The 17,890-nt window shown below is 54.5% G+C and overlaps 1 protein-coding gene across 3 annotated transcripts in view; it reads right to left on the bottom strand.

The window, feature by feature from the left end:
• Nucleotides 1-17,890, bottom strand: part of SFSWAP (splicing factor SWAP) — a 71,259-nt gene that overhangs the window by 32,157 nt on the left and 21,212 nt on the right. For all 3 annotated transcript variants that reach the window (XM_045814654.2, XM_087857445.1, XM_087857446.1), the window contains 4 exons: nucleotides 7,801-8,038; nucleotides 4,459-4,590; nucleotides 3,334-3,427; nucleotides 2,260-2,428 (listed from right to left, as the gene is read on the bottom strand). In XM_045814654.2, the coding sequence (XP_045670610.2) occupies nucleotides 2,260-2,428; nucleotides 3,334-3,427; nucleotides 4,459-4,590; nucleotides 7,801-8,038 (633 nt within the window). The remainder of the gene's footprint in view (nucleotides 1-2,259; nucleotides 2,429-3,333; nucleotides 3,428-4,458; nucleotides 4,591-7,800; nucleotides 8,039-17,890) is intronic.

Here is a 17,890-nt window from a genome sequence, read left to right as displayed (position 1 = left end):
GAGCCCCCCAGGCACCGATTCTAGATTCTTGAGCTGAACGCTTATCACAGGTTTTCTTTACCAATATGAACATACAAGGCTATGTAAATTTTTGTCCGATATATTTGCTGCATTTGATAATTTTTTTTTTTTTTAAGATTTTATTCATTTATTTGACAGAGATAGAGACAGCCAGCGAGAGAGGGAACACAAGCAGGGGGAGTGGGAGAGGAAGAAATAGGCTCACAGCAGAGGAGCCTGATGTGGGGCTCGATCCCGTAACGCCGGGATCACGCCCTGAGCTGAAGGCAGATGCTTTAACCGCTGTGCCACCCAGGCGCCCCTGCATTCGATAATTTTTTGACAAGGTATATTCTCATTGGGGGCGCCTGCCCGGCTCAGTCAGTGAAGCGTGCAACTCTTGATCTCAGGGTCATGAGTTCAAGCCCCACGTTGGGTGTAAAGACGACTTAAAAATAGTATCTAAAAAAAAAAGAAGAAGAAGAGCAAGAAAAAAAGATGAAGAAACATTCTCATCACGAGCACTTTCTCGGACTCATTATTTCGGGGTGCTGACGTGTCCGTAAGCGTCTTTGTGCTGAGGAGCACCCAGAATACTTTTTCATTCCGAATTCCAGATACCCCTTAATCATCTGGCATTTAATGCTGCAGATGTGGGGCTGATGTGCCAATCTACCCTCTCTCTGCCCATGTTTCTCTCTGGATGCTTCTCCACCACCTCCATCTCCTCCCCCAGAGATCTGAGAACAATCTTCAGTCCGTCTTTGCATCCGGTGTGATTTTCAGGCTTTCACTGTATTTTACCATCTGGAGGCTGTTCCTGGGCAACCTCTGCAGGGGTGAGGCCACCAGCCGCAGCCCCAGGTCCTGGTGCTCAGACACGCTGCCTCCCTGGCACCCATGCACTCTGCCGCTCCACACCAGACTGTCACAGGCAAGGGCTGCGCTGGGCTCTGAGCGCACCGGGAGGGAAGCGGGGCTGCCGTACTGGTGGTGTGGAGGCAGCTCTGGCTGAGGGCCAAGCCACCTGCTTGCCCTCCCCCCCAGCCGGTGCTCCCGGCTGCTCTGGCCTCCCACCTGCTCCCTCTCTGGTTAGCAGAGGCTGCTTCAGCCTGGGGGTCACTGCCACCGAGTCCCAAAGTGTCCTTCTCTTCTCTATTAACTCAATTCCAGGCGGGCTGGCTTGTCCTTCTGAAACACGGGGAGTAAATACCTCCCCCCACTTCTGTATGAACAACTGATTTTACTCTCTGCTTATTATGTTCCTTTGTTATTTCAGTGGGAGTCTGCAGGTGGCTGGGAAGCGTGAGAGACTCAACAGGTGTGCTTAGGTAACTCCTGGAATGAGAAGCTCAAAGACACGGAGTTTCCCCCGGTCAGGCATCCATTTGGGCTGGAATGGTTCCTCCAGATCACCATCCTACCCAACAAGGCAGCTCAATGCAAAGCACTGGCCGTCCTGCAGGTCCTGTGACCCTCTGCCCCAGCGGCTCCCCCCACCCTTCTCCTGCAGCTCTGTATCTGGCATCAGCCCCACCAACAGCTCCAGGTGATTCTCTGCTGGGTGTCCCCATAGTCACCCACCTGGACGCAGTCACTCCTCTGAGATGACCAGAGTCCCAGAGCCCCACGAGCTGGCCATGGCCGCTTTGCAGGCTGTTCCCCACAGGACCCGCCCACCTTCTGCGTGCACCTGCACAGCTCTGGCCGCACGGCCTCTGGCCGCAGCCCTGTCTCGGGGTGCCCGGTACTGCACAAAGTCTTTCTCATCCCCGCCAGGTGGGACTCACTGCAGCTTCCTATGTTTGACCCAAACTGACCTCTTTGCTAATACACCTGTGCAAGCTTCCCCCCCGCCCTTGTTAGCACAGAGGCTCTTTCTGTGTGCCCCTGTCCTAACAGACAAAATACTCCTTCTGAGAACACAGAAGGTGACAAAGTGGAGGAAGTAGAGCAGTGCCCAGCGGAGGGCCTCAGGACACACACGGACTACGAATCTCACTGCTGCCAGAGTCTGCATGTGAGTGCGGCTACAGGAGTCCGAGGAGGAACCAGACATCCCGGGAAATGTGCTGAACATTCCCATTAAACTTGCTACAACAGACCATGAGACAAAGTCATACCTCAGACCAACTCCTGTCCAAATGGCCCCAAACTCCAAATGAGGAAAGCACTACGAGGGAGGGGAACTTTATGACACCAAGTGGCAACCCCCAACCTGACCTCACAACCGCGAGGGCGGGGCTGGCAGCGGTGTACCTTTGACCAGCTTCCCGTCCGCGACAGTCTTACTGGACGACGCCTCCTTCTTCCCCGTGGGGCCGCCTCTTCCCGCGTCGGCCGAGTCCTCGCACACACCCTCCTCTCCGCTGTCACCCGGCTTTTCAGGAGCAGACTCTGCAGGGGCCTCTTCTGGGGCTGATGCAGCCTAGAGATTAAACGTGACTATCAATGGTGCTATAAGGAATGCCTGAGGTTTGTCACAGACAGACAGACACCATTATGAAACTCAGACTTGCCACTTTGCGATATAACCAAGAGAGAGAGGAGCGCAAGGTTTCCCCCCGGAAGCACAGAATGCCTCTCAAAGCTCTGATGCCGTCTTGGGGGCCGACGCGCCCTGCCTTTTCTTTGGAGACAGATGCCTGAGAATGCTTTCAGAATACCAGATCATGCCCATCGGCAGTACAAGAGTCATTTTTATTCCGTCTGAGCAATTACAGATACAAGTCTGAAGAAAGCCACTGATAAGAAGCAAGGCCTACATCATCAACCAAAATAGGTCTGAACAAAACATCAGGCGCCCACATAACTATGGGGGGGGGGTAGAAGAAAGCATTACAGGGACAAGAGGAACAGCATCCAGCAGGCGTGAAGGTCCCACGTGGGGACGCTGCCAAGCGGCGGGCCGCCCCCCAGGACAAAGGCTCCACCATGGACAGCACCGTGCTGCGTCAGCATTGGCCATGAGTGCACTGCTTACATGCGACATACTGACGGATATGTTAACGCAAAAGAAACATGGTACGTGGCCTACACCAAAGGCTACTAAAAATAATAGCCAACCAAAACATCAAATGCTTCAGAAGACAAGATTCTTTGTTTAAAACACGCTGATCATCAATGAACTATGCACGGGGTCAAAGTTTTCAAGAGAGCCCAAACACAGAGAGGGGGGAAGTTACAGACGGCGTATGCCGAGCACGACCCTCCAAGATAAAATAAAATCAGCAAGCCCTTTGCTACATCCTGAGAATAAGTACAAACTATTCCTGCATCTGTACATCAGCCAACACAGAGGCTCCCTGCCTCCCCGCCCCTGCAGACTGGTACCTGTGCGCTCTCGCCCCCTTCCTTCTGGAGGAAGAACTGCTTCTTGAACTCGTAGTAGGCATTATACTGGTGCCACGGCTGCAGGAACTCGAACCTAAGAGCAGAGACGAGGACTTGTCGTTTACGCGGACATGTGCGCCAAGGGCGGTGCACAGGGCTCCTACTGCCGGCTCGCTGCCAGCAGACCCCGTCCCACATGCTCTCCAATGACTAACTCAAACCAGTTACCGCACCAGCCGTGTGCAGGAGGATGGCTGGATCCTACCCACTTCTTGGACAAGGGAGACCGAGGCACAGGGAGGTTCAGTGGCCCATCTGCAGTCACCGGGGTCACATGTAAGTGCAACCTCATGCTGAACGGCTTACACCCGAGGCACGGAACATTATTTGATTAAATGGCAGGCTCTTGGGGCACCTGGGTGGCTTTAGTGAGTTAAGTGGCAGACTTCGGCTCAGGTCATGATTCCAGGGTCCTGGGATCGAGCCCCACGTTGGGCTCCCTGCTCAGCAGGGAGCCTGCTTCTCCCTCTCCCACTGCTGCTCCCCCCCCCCCCCCGGGGTTAGGTGTGTGCTCTCCTCTCTGTCTCTCTCAGATAAATAAAATCTTGAAATAAATAAATAAAGGGCAGATTCTTCTTTCCCTGGTCCTTTGTTTTGTGTTTCTTTATAAACACACTATCTTTTTTTAAACTTGTATTTTTCTACCTGGCATATGTATTTTTTCAGTTTTTACTTTCACTTCATTTGGTTAACATACAGTGTGACACTGGTTCAGGGGTACAGTATAGTGACTGAACCCTTCCATGTGGCACCCGGTGTTCACCACGACCGGGCCCTCTTTCAGTCCCATCACCTACTCCACCCGTCCCCACCCCCTCAATAGCAGATTCTTGAAAAGCATGAACTCCAGCCTTGTTTTACATAGCTTCAACACTCTTACGTAAAAAACAAAACAAATAAAAACTCCACACACAACTGTAAGTAATTCGGCAAGGTAACTATAAGACTTATTTACGTAAACACACAAGGATTAAAGATGTTCAAGAAAGGAATTACGGACCGAGACTAAAAACAAGCTAAGTGAAATGCCACACACCCACATCCACCCCACGTTCCGTTCCTCACCTTTGGTCGTTCTTGGCACGAACGCTGGTCTCAAACTTGAGGCCGTTGCGAGCCACGTATTCTGCCAGCTTGTCGATCACGGGCTGAATGTCGGGGGGAGGGGGGATGATGGCCGCCACGGGAGCAAGTGCACTGCAGAGAAGAGCTCTGTCAACTCATGGTGCAGGGACCTGAGACCACCAGCTGGTGGACCAGCGCGGTGTGGGGGTCTCTCAGCGTCCTGGCCACACGCCCAAGCAGTGACACACACACATGAGGCTCTGAACACAGCTTCAACTACAACTAAGCAACGTCAGTTCCTCGAAAATGGACCCAAATATTACTGCCAATGATAAAAATGGGGTTTTATGGAACCATGAAAACAGGTTCATTTTCCCCTAACATTTCCCTCCAGTGATGAATTCTCAGAAGCAACAAAAAGTCACGTGTTGGTTCTTTCCCACATTAAAACAGAGGACGTGCACTTCAACATCCTCACTTGGTGCCCCCGTTCTCAGCACGGTCAGAAGGGAGTCATTTTGCACAAACACCCAAGTGTCCTGTCGAATTTCAACCACAGGCACCTGGGGCCCCTGACAAAGCGCCCAGAGCGTGCTCGCCCATTCTGCAGACCCTGGATGCTGGCGCAAGACAGGTGCTGGGGCCCTGTCCCTGTCCTACTGTCGCTTTTGTTCAGTGCTCCGCTGGTCCGGCAGCCAGCCCCCATCTGCCTATGGCTTGTGGGAGTCACTTCCAACAACTTTATAAAATCCTGCATTTCTTGCATGTAATCGCAGCTTCACATCCCCCTGACTTTACGAAGTCCGGCCCAACTGAGATGTCAACCCGTCAGGAAGCCCAGATGTGGGGGGTCAGGGCGGTCGGGGTGCACAAGACATGGGGGTAATGGGGGGTTGTAGGGTGCTAAGGACATGCGGGTCATGGGGGTAGTGGGGTGCAGAGGAGGCAGGGGTCATGGGGGTAGTGGGGTGCAGAGGAGGCAGGGGTCATGGGGGTAGTGGGGTGCAGAGGAGGCAGGGGTCATGGGGGTAGTGGGGTGCAGAGGAGGCAGGGGTCATGGGGGTAGTGGGGTACAGAGGAGGCAGGGGTCATGGGGGTAGTGGGGTGCAGAGGAGGCAGGGGTCATGGGGGTAGTGGGGTACAGAGGAGGCAGGGGTCATGGGGGTAGTGGGGTACAGAGGAGGCAGGGGTCATGGGGGTAGTGGGGTGCAGAGGAGGCAGGGGTCATGGGGGTAGTGGGGTGCAGAGGAGGCAGGGGTCATGGGGGTAGTGGGGTGCAGAGGAGGCAGGGGTCATGGGGGTAGTGGGGTGCAGAGGCAGGGGTCATGGGGGTAGTGGGGTGCAGAGGCAGGGGTCATGGGGGTAGTGGGGTGCAGAGGAGGCAGGGGTCATGGGGGTAGTGGGGTGCAGAGGAGGCAGGGGTCATGGGGGTAGTGGCGTGCAGAGGAGGCAGGGGTCATGGGGGTAGTGGGGTGCAGAGGAGGCAGGGGTCATGGGGGTAGTGGGGTGCAGAGGAGGCAGGGGTCATGGGGGTTGTGGGGTGCAGAGGAGGCAGGGGTCATGGGGGTAGTGGGGTGCAGAGGAGGCAGGGGTCATGGGGGTTGTGGGGTACAGAGGAGGCAGGGGTCATGGGGGTTGTGGGGTACAGAGGAGGCAGGGGTCATGGGGGTAGTGGGGTGCAGAGGAGGCAGGGGTCATGGGGGTTGTGGGGTGCAGAGGAGGCAGGGGTCATGGGGGTAGTGGGGTGCAGAGGAGGCAGGGGTCATGGGGGTAGTGGGGTGCAGAGGAGGCAGGGGTCATGGGGGTAGTGGGGTGCAGAGGAGGCAGGGGTCATGGGGGTAGTGGGGTACAGAGGAGGCAGGGGTCATGGGGGTAGTGGGGTGCAGAGGAGGCAGGGGTCATGGGGGTAGTGGGGTGCAGAGGCAGGGGTCATGGGGGTAGTGGGGTGCAGAGGCAGGGGTCATGGGGGTAGTGGGGTGCAGAGGAGGCAGGGGTCATGGGGGTAGTGGGGTGCAGAGGAGGCAGGGGTCATGGGGGTAGTGGGGTGCAGAGGAGGCAGGGGTCATGGGGGTAGTGGGGTGCAGAGGAGGCAGGGGTCATGGGGGTAGTGGGGTGCAGAGGAGGCAGGGGTCATGGGGGTAGTGGGGTGCAGAGGAGGCAGGGGTCATGGGGGTTGTGGGGTGCAGAGGAGGCAGGGGTCATGGGGGTAGTGGGGTGCAGAGGAGGCAGGGGTCATGGGGGTTGTGGGGTACAGAGGAGGCAGGGGTCATAGGGGTTGTGGGGTACAGAGGAGGCAGGGGTCATGGGGGTAGTGGGGTGCAGAGGAGGCAGGGGTCATGGGGGTTGTGGGGTGCAGAGGAGGCAGGGGTCATGGGGGTTGTGGGGTACAGAGGAGGCAGGGGTCATGGGGGTAGTGGGGTGCAGAGGAGGCAGGGGTCATGGGGGTAGTGGGGTGCAGAGGAGGCAGGGGTCATGGGGTAGTGGGGTGCAGAGGAGGCAGGGGTCATGGGGGTAGTGGGGTGCAGAGGAGGCAGGGGTCATGGGGGTTGTGGGGTACAGAGGAGGCAGGGGTCATGGGGGTTGTGGGGTACAGAGGAGGCAGGGGTCATGGGGGTAGTGGCGTGCAGAGGAGGCAGGGGTCATGGGGGTTGTGGGGTACAGAGGAGGCAGGGGTCATGGGGGTAGTGGGGTGCAGAGGAGGCAGGGGTCATGGGGGTTGTGGGGTACAGAGGAGGCAGGGGTCATGGGGGTTGTGGGGTACAGAGGAGGCAGGGGTCATGGGGGTAGTGGCGTGCAGAGGAGGCAGGGGTCATGGGGGTTGTGGGGTACAGAGGAGGCAGGGGTCATGGGGGTAGTGGGGTGCAGAGGAGGCAGGGGTCATGGGGGTAGTGGCGTGCAGAGGAGGCAGGGGTCATGGGGGTAGTGGGGTGCAGAGGAGGCAGGGGTCATGGGGGTAGTGGGGTGCAGAGGAGGCAGGGGTCATGGGGGTAGTGGGGTGCAGAGGAGGCAGGGGTCATGGGGGTTGTGGGGTGCAGAGGAGGCAGGGGTCATGGGGGTAGTGGGGTGCAGAGGCAGGGGTCATGGGGGTAGTGGGGTGCAGAGGCGGCAGGGGTCATGGGGGTAGTGGGGTGCAGAGGAGGCAGGGGTATTACGGGGTCGTGGGGTGCTGACTGGGAATCAATTTTCTAAGTGCTTACGTCATGACGATTTCCACTGCACTATGAACTCCATAACTTGGGTATCTGGACACTTAAACCCTCAGGCGACAGAGACTCTACAGGAGACCCAGACTGAAGACCCCAAACCAAGAGCACAGACGTGCCAGGCAACGGACAGGCGTACCTTGTGGTGATGGTGGAGGTCGCCCCGCTACTCGTCTCTGCTGTGGTTGGGGGGGGTGGGGGCGTGGTGCCGGGGGGCGGCGGGGCGGTAGTTGTCACCCCGGAGGAGCTGGGCACGGCCACGCCGGCAGGCAGGGTGCTGTAGTAAGTGGCCACGTCGACCCCCGGCGGGGGGGGTGCCAGGCAGTAGGTGCCGTCGGGCAGCATGTAGTAGCTGTAGTACATGGCGGCCACGGTCGCTGTGGAAAGACACGTGCAACGTCACCGCGTCCGTCTGCAACCACACCGTTTAATAGATGTTGCTGATACAAGGAAGGCTGCCCACGGGACTCGTGCTTGGAGGAAGAGGGCAATGTCCGGACGGACACCCGGGGACAACAGACAGTGAAGGGGTAGTGAATGTGCCGATGAGAAGTCCCCTCTCTAGCAGCAGCTGGCGACCGTGCTGGTGAGCGCACGCGGCTACGTGCTGGGCTCCTTTCCTGGTTATTGTCGGGGCACCGCACGTCCCTCGTGTGACATGCGTCTGTAAAGCTGTTTGTGCTCTGTAACCATGCACGACCCCCCCGACACGGCTCGTTGGGCAGCTCTGCTCAGAGACAGCAACGCACAACAGCCTCCTGTGTAGTGTGGACACATATGCAGGTATCTGCAGGGCAGCAGCCCACGATTTCAATAATGAGAAGTCCTATAAGCTCATTCATCTTTCTTTTTTTTTTTTGGAAAAATATTCAAAACCAGCTACATCATAGAAGATTCAATGAGCCAATTAAGAATTTTATTTCTAATCCTGTTGTGGATATGCAAATGGTTCCGACTACACCAATATTTAATTTCCTTATCGTTGGAGAAGGGTGAAAAGATTTTTCCAACTAAAGAATTTTATTTTGAGGGGCGCCTGGGTGGCTCAGTCTGTGAAGGGTCTGCTTTCGGCCCAGGTCGTGATCTGGGGTCCTAGGATCGAGCCCCACATCGGCTCCCTGCTCAGCAAGGAGCCTGCTTCTCCCTCTGCCTGCCGCTGCCCATACTTCTGTTTTCTCATGCTTTCTCTAACAATTTTTTTTTAAATCTTAAAAAAAAAAATTTTATTTTGATTTTCAATGAATTCACTTGTAATGAGCATTTACAAAGAGCAGACGCTTCACACTGACCCTGGTTCCCCCGTGACGGGTGCTACGTAGGGACAAGACTGAGACAGCAAGTCAAACAGCTAGGCCCCAGCCTTCCACCTGAGGCTGGAATGAGGCACAGAAGACGTGGGCTGCAGGCCCACCCATAGCTGCTAGCGACTCGCTCTTTGTTAACCGCACGTGTGAGCTCTCAGCCTGGTGTTCTCTATGTCACACACCAACCATGGTTACACATTCACAGTGATACCCTGAGCTTTCACAGTCGGACACGTGGCCCCAGATCCTGTTGGTATGATCCTTGCACAGAGTTCTCAATCACATCTCTGCGGGAAGGTGGGACACATCCAAGACCACTGGCTGGAGGCAGGGGCAAAAGGGACGGCAGGAAAGGCACGTTCACTCTGTAACCCAGCACGCAGCACATGGTGTTATTCAGATAGACAGACGGATGTGGTGGTTCCAATGGAAGCTTTTCCTAAGCAAGTCAGGCATGTGCACACAAGCCTACGTCTCTGTCAGACACAACACCGTCCTTGCAAGAATGGAATTATGGTTCCCACCCACTTGCCTTCAGGCAGTCAGGTTATGGGGGTCCTTCTTCTCAGCCCCCAAGCAGAGCTGTGCCATCAGGCGAGAACAGAGCGTAACCCTGACCTGCCTCGGAGAATACCCATGTGCAGCCCAGGGTCTCTGGGAGAGGGGATGGGACCCCTGTCACTGCCTAGTATACAGTGTCACATCTCAGTGGAAGGACAGACACTCCGTTCCTGTCCTGGACAGTCAGCTTCCTGCCTGGAAACAAGCCAAAGTACATTTTAAATCACAGCCACAACCACTGAGCCATGTAAACCCATAAAAATAAAACACTTTACAAGTTTCGACTAACACTGTAGGTCAGGCAATCGCAACGTTGGTGTAACAGAAGTCAATAAATGGTTTTCAAAACTGAGGGTCATCCCTTTGAAAGTACTTATATGCAGATTAGCCGTCAGTCCATAGGACGTTCCTGAACCATCCATCATGTTAAATTAAAGCAGTGTTAAAAACGGGGCTCCTGGCAAGCTGGCAGATTAACTCAGAAATCCACCCTCAGAACACGTGAGGACGTTGGCTAAGAGTCAGCAGAAACTCTAAGAGCACAGCTGAGCTCACAAAAAGAGGCGGCTCTGTCTGCAGGTGGGAAAGTAAGACAGCACGCCACAACCTGAACGCGCCATGGGCCTGGGCTGCCCTGGGACCACAGGAGGGGGGCGCGCACTGGGGGAGAGGCATGGAGCCGGCGTCCCCAGCAGATGCGCGGGCAGTCCACTCTATCCTCCCCACATACACACGGTGAGCCTTCCAGCAAAGTATTCATCACACTTTGCAAAGGTGAACAGGAATCTGACAATCTCCATTCATCTAAAAATAACGCTGACAGCCACCCAGCATCGCTGTCTAGTGAGAAGTGGGGTGGCTCACTGGCCGGCAGGCTTCCCGCTGCGGGATGCAGGCTCCACGGTGGGTTTAAGAAGTCCCCTTTCAGCTGAATCCTCACTCTGAGGACCGCCAGGGATGAAAAGCCTTCAGGGAGAGGGTCCTTTCTGCCCTTTTTCCCCAACTCTGGGGCCCGGGGTATAACGGTGACGGTGAACCACAGCCCGATACCCACACCTCGCCTGTCACAGAACCTCTGGATCCTACTCCTGAGAACAGCGCCTCTTGCTTCCTCACTTCTGATGCTGGCACATCCCGCAGTGTCCTCCCTGTGACACACACCGCCCCCCCCCCCCGCACGGGCACTGCTCTGCAACAGCAGTGCTAGGGCACCGCTAAGTCCGAGCGCTCCACGTCTGAAGAGCAGTGGCAGGCAGCCCGCACAGCCCCAGGGAGGGCAGGCACTTGCCCAGCATTTAATGAGTGAGACCAGCTGACAGCAAGGCCCGGAGCCTTCCCAGACACCCTGTGCTAAGACATGCGGGTCCCTGACTCACCCTATTACATAGAGGCTCTGTGAAGACGTGAGCTTGACACTACAGACCCTTTGAAATGGCTATCAGAGTGCGTGCGTTTTTTTGTATACGACCCTCCCCCCTCCCCCCAACTCAGAGGTTCTCACGAACAGCAAGTCTTGAGAATCGCTGGACCGGACCACAGACAGGACAGACAGAGGTCTGGTGCTACAAGACCGTGTGCTCTTAAGCTCACCATTACATCATCATGACGGGGTGCGGAGTCCCAAAGGGCTCCCACGGCTCTACCACTGGGCTTCCATGACATAACACACCTCACTAGGCTTGCTGTTCTCCGCATCTGAGGCTGAATTTCTGAGAGGCGAGTGGGTTTTACAGAAAGTTGAAAGCTGATGGCATTATTAACATCATGAGGACCACAAATGCCGACTCCAAGTGAATCCAAGAAAGAAGCTCAACGGGCACCTACATCTCCTAAGGGGAAACTGGTGGCTGGTACGAGAAAGCTCCGGCTGCTTCAGAGTGTCAGGCACATCGGGAGCCCCTCCTGCCCAGACTGCAGCTGTTCGAGGTGGACAGAGCTGCGCAACAGGGGGTCAGATCAACACGCCTGGTTTCCTTCCAGCACCCTTCGATTTAACTGGCTTCCTGCAAAACTCAGAGCAAATTTACTGATATTTTGTGACCTTAATCTCATACAAATTTAACTCCCGGATGAGGATCCTGGCGTTGAAAGGGTTGTTGGAGATGAGGGGGCTGGTGAGCAATCCCTTCTGTGTAAGAGCCGGTTCGGGGAAGACAAACAACATGTGTCTGTATTGGGAAGGAAAATGGCTTTACTGAGTGCTGTGGAACCAATCTCCTTTATTCACACAGGACGTCGGGACGATGGGGTGTGACCAGCGGAGGGTCTGCGAGCGGTGGCCATGACACAGCCCCCGGGCCTTCACTTCACTGCCCCCCCACCCCCCCACCCCCGTCCAAGTCCAGGTGAGCAGCTTTGCTGCCGGGCCGCTCCCACTGGACCTGCGGACGGTCCTCCCCATGCACCCCAAGGACCTTCCTAGTCAGTTTAATGGCTTTAAATCCTCCTTGCGCTTGATGATTCCAGAATTCCTACCTTCAGCTCTGAGCTGAACTTGCACATTAACTGCCCACTCCACACCCCCGCTGGGACATCTCATAAACAATTCACTTGGGTTGAGTCCAGATCTGGATCCCTGTCTCCTCCCCACACACCTGCTCCCTCAGGGAGTGGCCGTGCCATGCCTCCTGCTGGTCGGTCAGCTGCACTGCACGCTTCCTCCCAGACCCCTGCTCTAAAGCTCCCTGCCTGGACCAGACACAGCCAGCCCCTCCCCGGCCCCGAACCCTCCCATCTCTCCCCACCCAGGGCCCAGGCCACATTCCCTGCCTCCTGTCCCACCGCTCCCCGTTCCACTCTCCACAGGCCCCAGGCTTGGAGGGCCTCCCCGATGACGACCACTGGCGTGATGACCTCCCCTCAGGCTCTCAGTCTCCACGATTTTCCACGATGGAAGGAACCTGTTCACTGCTATTCCCAGCATGGTGTGAGCACAACGCCTATGTGCTCAGTGACTACGAGTTACACGCACAAGGACGAGACATGGAATGGCAGGAGCTTCTCTGCAGCAGCGAGGGCCACGGTGGAATGCTGGCCCAAACCTTCCACAGCCTGACAGACAGTATTCGACGCACAATTCTAGGCCCGTCCAAACTACCTAGCATATGCGAGAGCAGAATGAGGGCATCCTCAGACATTCGAGAACCGAAGTATTTGTTCCTGTGTACCCTACCGGAGCACGTGCTCACAGCACAGGAGCAAACACCACGCTCACCAGAGCAAGCAGTAACAGTAACCCAGGCAGTAACCCAGGCATCCGTGAGAAGCCAGAGAGCGCTGGGCTGCAGGCTGAGAGCACAGCCACTTCGCACGAAAGCAGGGGCGAGGAGGCTCAGCAAACACAGCTGTGAACATCGCCAGAATGTGGACCGCGAGCACGACCCCCGACAGACCGGAGCGCGCGCTGCACATACAGGGCCAGAAGTGGGCCCCCAAGGCGTCCGAAATGAAGAAGTGCTGGGAAAGGCGGCCACCATCCAGCGGCCCTGCGGATGCCAGGCTGAGAAGTCACAGCAGCTCTGTCTGGCTGACTGCCTACAGCACCCAACAGCTGGGGCTCCTCTGACGTAGGGCGCAGGTCGTCAGGACAGGCCTCAAACTTACAGAGGAGTCAGGAGAGGAGACTGAGGAATCGTCCTCTTTTGAATTTTGATTATAAAGTAGAGATTTAAGTGTATCAGTTAGAGTTACAAAGTAACGAAAACAGAGGTAAAACACTTAAGGTAGTAAAATTTGGGGTGTGAGAGGAGCACAAGTGAACTCAATTATCATCCATCACAGCAGGAAGACAACAGACAAAATCTAACCTAGGGTGGGTAAATCCCGAAACACTGGCACAGACCCGTGACTTAGAGACACAGGGCAACCACCAAGAACTCAGACACATGGTTAAAAGTAAATACCGGGAAACAAGTGTGTATGGGGGGGGAACGACAAATACTTCCCATAAAAAGCATTTATTACATGACCGAAAAGTCTATTACTTTGACTCAAGTAATTTTTAAAATGTCCTAATTACAATCAAAGAGATGATGAGTGTCTGACTCTCCACTGCCCCCTGAACGCCAGGCGAAGAGGCTGGAGAAACACGATTATTCCTGCTCCTCTTCAATGTATTACTGCACACGTCCATCCAGCCAATATTAATATGTGCCTGTAGGAGAGAGGCCTCCAGTGGCTGGGGGCCCCGCAGTATCCATGACACACCAATCCTGCCCATCTGCCGCTTCTGTGCAGCAACTGAGGGCACGAAGTAAACCAGAGGGGAAACAAAGTAACCTCAGACAGTGAAAATGGCCAAGAGACTGTGACACCCTGCGAGAAGCACGTGTACTGGGGAAGACCGTCAGCATAGCTGGGAAGGTCTGACCTGAGAGGGACAGTGTTTCAGGCCAAAGAGGAGCCAGGGCAAAGGCCCTGTGGCCAGATCTCACTTAGCACATTTCAGGAACAGGAAGAGCAGACTGGGGGCAGTGGAGGCGAATTTCTGGAATCTAAATGGGCTGGGAAACCACAAGGAGGTTCTGAGTAGAAAAGTAATGACACGAGGCTCAACTCTGAGATCAAGCTGGCTGCATGGCTGCGGGAAGGCGGCACCAGGACCGGGGGCCACCGCGGATGAGCAGGCCGACGGCGGCGGAGACCATGAGCGAACCTGGCGAGCAGTGCCCGGCTGGGACAGATCCTGAACGAGGCTCCCATGGACGCAGAGCGTGATTACACATGGGTGTGAGGGACGGGAAGACTGGCATGGGGCCCGCTGCTCTGGCCTGAACTGGAGGTGTGAGGGGAAGCTGGGGGTCCTGCTTCAGAGGCTGTGGATTCAAGACCTTCGTTGCCCGGCCTGAGGGCGAGGGCAGAAAGGCGGGAGGTCAGCGCTACAGACACAGATCTGTTACCAACAGGATATGGGAACATTTCCTAAGAACACAAACAACAACACACTTAAGAGCAGGATTTTACCAAAACTGGTCTCTGCTACAACTTTAAAGTCTATAGGGCTTTCATATAAAAAGAAGTCAATAAAATGAAGACATTTATATTCAAGGAAGGTCTCTCACCAATTCTGGGATAGAGCAGAGGTTGGCACGTGTTCCCCACAAAGAGCCAGACAGTAAATGTGTCACTCCTCGCAGAGCAAGAGGCAAAACTGGGGGCATGATATACTCGGAGAAAAAGAAAAAAACAAATTCCCACACATTCTTTAATTGATGAAATTCCAAATATCATAAAAATACCTGAGTGGTTTTTCTGGGGTGAGTACAGGCGTACAAATGGGAAGAATGATGTGTCACTTCGCTGGGGCTCAGAGAGGACTGTAAAGACCTGTGGCGCACGGCCAGGCAGCGTCCGACCCAGCCTGCAGGCGGTGACGCCACCTTAGCTGCAGCGTCTCCCTCCCCGCCACGCACTGGAATGTGTGTTTCTGTTTCCCAAAGTCACACTTTTCTGAAGAGCTGTCTGGAAACACTCTTAGAACCTCAGTGGTTAATAACTTGAAGAGTATTTTCAAACACATGGAAAAGTCACAGGAGGAACATCTGTCCTCACTCCCACCATTATCTGGGTTCTCCCATATTCCCTTGCATTCTGTGGCCACACGTTCCAGGGGTTCTGAGACACGGGCAGATTCTGTGGAGAGGACAGTGCATATTCCCAAACACTCAGGGGTCTGATCTCCGACTCAGGGTCACAGTCAACCAGTAAATGCACAGAACGTGCAACACTGCAGACAATTTCCCAAATCACAAGTGACCTTCCTTTATCCCTATTTCGCATCCAAGCTAAAGCTAGACTCCGGGGGGGGGGGGGCACCAGGCAACAGAAGTTACTGCACACACCCCGGGGCACACACAGCAGGACTGCAGCCCGAGCCCCCAGCCGCCCCTCCCGTGTAGTTAACAGCTGACAGACCAGTGTCAGAGTAAGTAATTTTCATGGTGATTTCATGATGTAACATAAAACTCCATGCCACGACCGCTTCTGTTGAAAATAAACCTTAATAAAGGTTTTATCAGCACCTAAAGATTCAGATCCTGAACTCAGTATTAATCTCATCAGCACTCTATTCGACTGGAGAATTTTCCTCTGCCCACAGTTTAAAAAGTTATGCTCTCTCCACACTGAAGACCTTTCCCCCAGGAGAGGTGAAATTATGGGAGTCCAAACACCAGGCACCAACAAAACAATCCAACAGCGATCTCTCGTGCTTCCCAGTTCTGCATGTCTCTCCTCCACTGGACAGTCTGCTTACCCCGTCCCCAAAACTTCCAGCTTCACCTGGTGGACTCAGACCGTCTCCACGAGTTCCTGAAGGGTCCCTGCGACCCCTGCTTGTTTCAGGCAGGGTTCTCATCTGCTAGCTCTCTATAATACAGAGTCTCGTGTCTCAGGGAAACCAGAGTCAAGCCAACCAACAATCCCTACAATACTAAATCCACACTTGTGTTTTTAAAGCAACTTTTTTTCTTTTTCAGCATAGCTGACACACAAAGTACGTTAACTTCAGGTGTACAACACAGTGTCAACATAAGTGGACAGTTTTTAAGTAAAAGGTGTCACTGCCCTGCCTGACGCCCTAGACACTTGAAAGCATTCATCATTTGCACCATCTATGTCTGAATGTGTTCAAACTTACCACTTGTTACCATAAAGCCCATCCTTTTATGGGCTTTATGTAAATAAAGTAAATAAAAGTTACCTTTTATTTACTCCCTTAGGGCCTCCAGACAACCCAGTGTTACAAAAAATTCCCCAAACGAGGGGCGCCTGGGTGGCTCAGTCGGTTTAAACATCTGCCTTTGGCTCAGGTCATGATCGGGGTCCTGGGGTCCTGGGGTCCTGGGATCGAGTCCCACGTCGGGCTCCCTGCTCAGTGGGGAGTCTGCTTCTGCCTCTGCTCCACTTGTGCACACGCTCTCTCTCAAATACATAAAATCCTTAAAAAAACCAAAATTCCCCAAACAACAGGAGACTTGTCTTGGGGTACCAAAGCCTTAGACTAGGAAAACCTCAACAGCTTCTGCAATGCTGAAGAACGGCGTCTGTACAGCTGGAAAACCACCTAACCGTACCAGCTTTAGCCGTTGAATACAGGACTCAGGCACTTCAGCCCAGTGTTTAAAAGCAATCGCTCTCCTTCGGGCAAATAAAACCTTCTAGAAAGGCCTGTCTCTACCCATTAAAGTCTTCATCAGTGACCCTCACGTAAAAAGTTTTGTTTTCAATACTGTATTAGGTTTGGAGGCCTGTTACATAAAAAACAAGTTCCAGAGAGTTCTGGGTGAAGAAAGGGAGCAGCTCAAGTGTGCAACCTGAACCAAAGGGTGGAGACGCCTGCAGATGTGTGGGGAGGGCCTGCCCACTGGAGGCTTTGCCCACTCAGGACACCTGCTCAGGGGCTTTTTCAGGATCTCACAGAAGAGCACAGAATGGGCTTTCCAGAGAAGGCTGCACTTCAAAAGACAAAGGATCTCAGAGGCGGTGGGAAGAGTGTCAAGGAGGAAGTGCCTACAGCATCAGACAGAAGGTCTAAGATGACCAGGAAAGGGCAGCACAGAGCTGTGTAGGCTCCCGCATCCGGACAGTGAGGCAGCAACGACCGCAGTCTGGATGAAAACAGAACGCAAGCGAGCTTTCAGTTTTCAGAGCCACAGCTGAATCTGGTGAGAATTCCACGGAGCACAAAGAAAAGGAAAGCAAGCCACCCCTGAGCGGGACAGGGGCTGAGCTAAGCTGGGTCATAACCGGGCTCACTGCCTGCTTTTGTGCAGCCCGGGAGAGCTCACAACAGTTTTTACATGTTTCAGCAGTCGGAATTTCTATGAAATTCAAGTCCGTGGAGCCCGTGCTGCTGGGCCCGGCCACACCCCCTCGCGGCCTCCTGTCTGTGCTCGAGGACCGCGGACCGGCTGCAACAGCAGACGTGCACGCACCCGCGGCGCAGGACCTGAAAAGTGACGTTGGGACCTTCGGAGCAAGTCTGCAGAGCCCACTGTCGCACTGAGAGAACACAGGACCAAAACCACACCTTTACAGAACCAACATGTTTTAGACTGCAATGGACAGAACAGGTGTGACTGAAAAACCAGTCACTGATGCAGAAGGAGACGGACAGATGGACAGACCCACATGCTGAATGCTGAAGAGAGACAGAGTAAAACAAAAAAGAGAAAGTGATACACACAGAAGAAAAAGATCCAAAAGAAGGTAACTGACATCTTTTAAGCAGAGAAACCAACGACCGGAACAGAAAAGGTAATGAGAGACACACAACGGAAAACAGCCTCCCGGACCAAGAACCAAATCTGTGAGAGGGGGCAGGACCGGCTCCAGGACAACTGCGGAATGCGCTCCAGGTCACCA

The sequence above is a fragment of the Ursus americanus genome, chromosome 30 (assembly GCF_024610735.1).
Source record: "Ursus americanus isolate L20-20 chromosome 30, mUrsAme1.1.p, whole genome shotgun sequence".
In the NCBI taxonomy this organism is placed as follows: domain Eukaryota; kingdom Metazoa; phylum Chordata; class Mammalia; order Carnivora; family Ursidae; genus Ursus; species Ursus americanus.
This window is presented reverse-complemented; position numbering and strand designations above follow the sequence as displayed.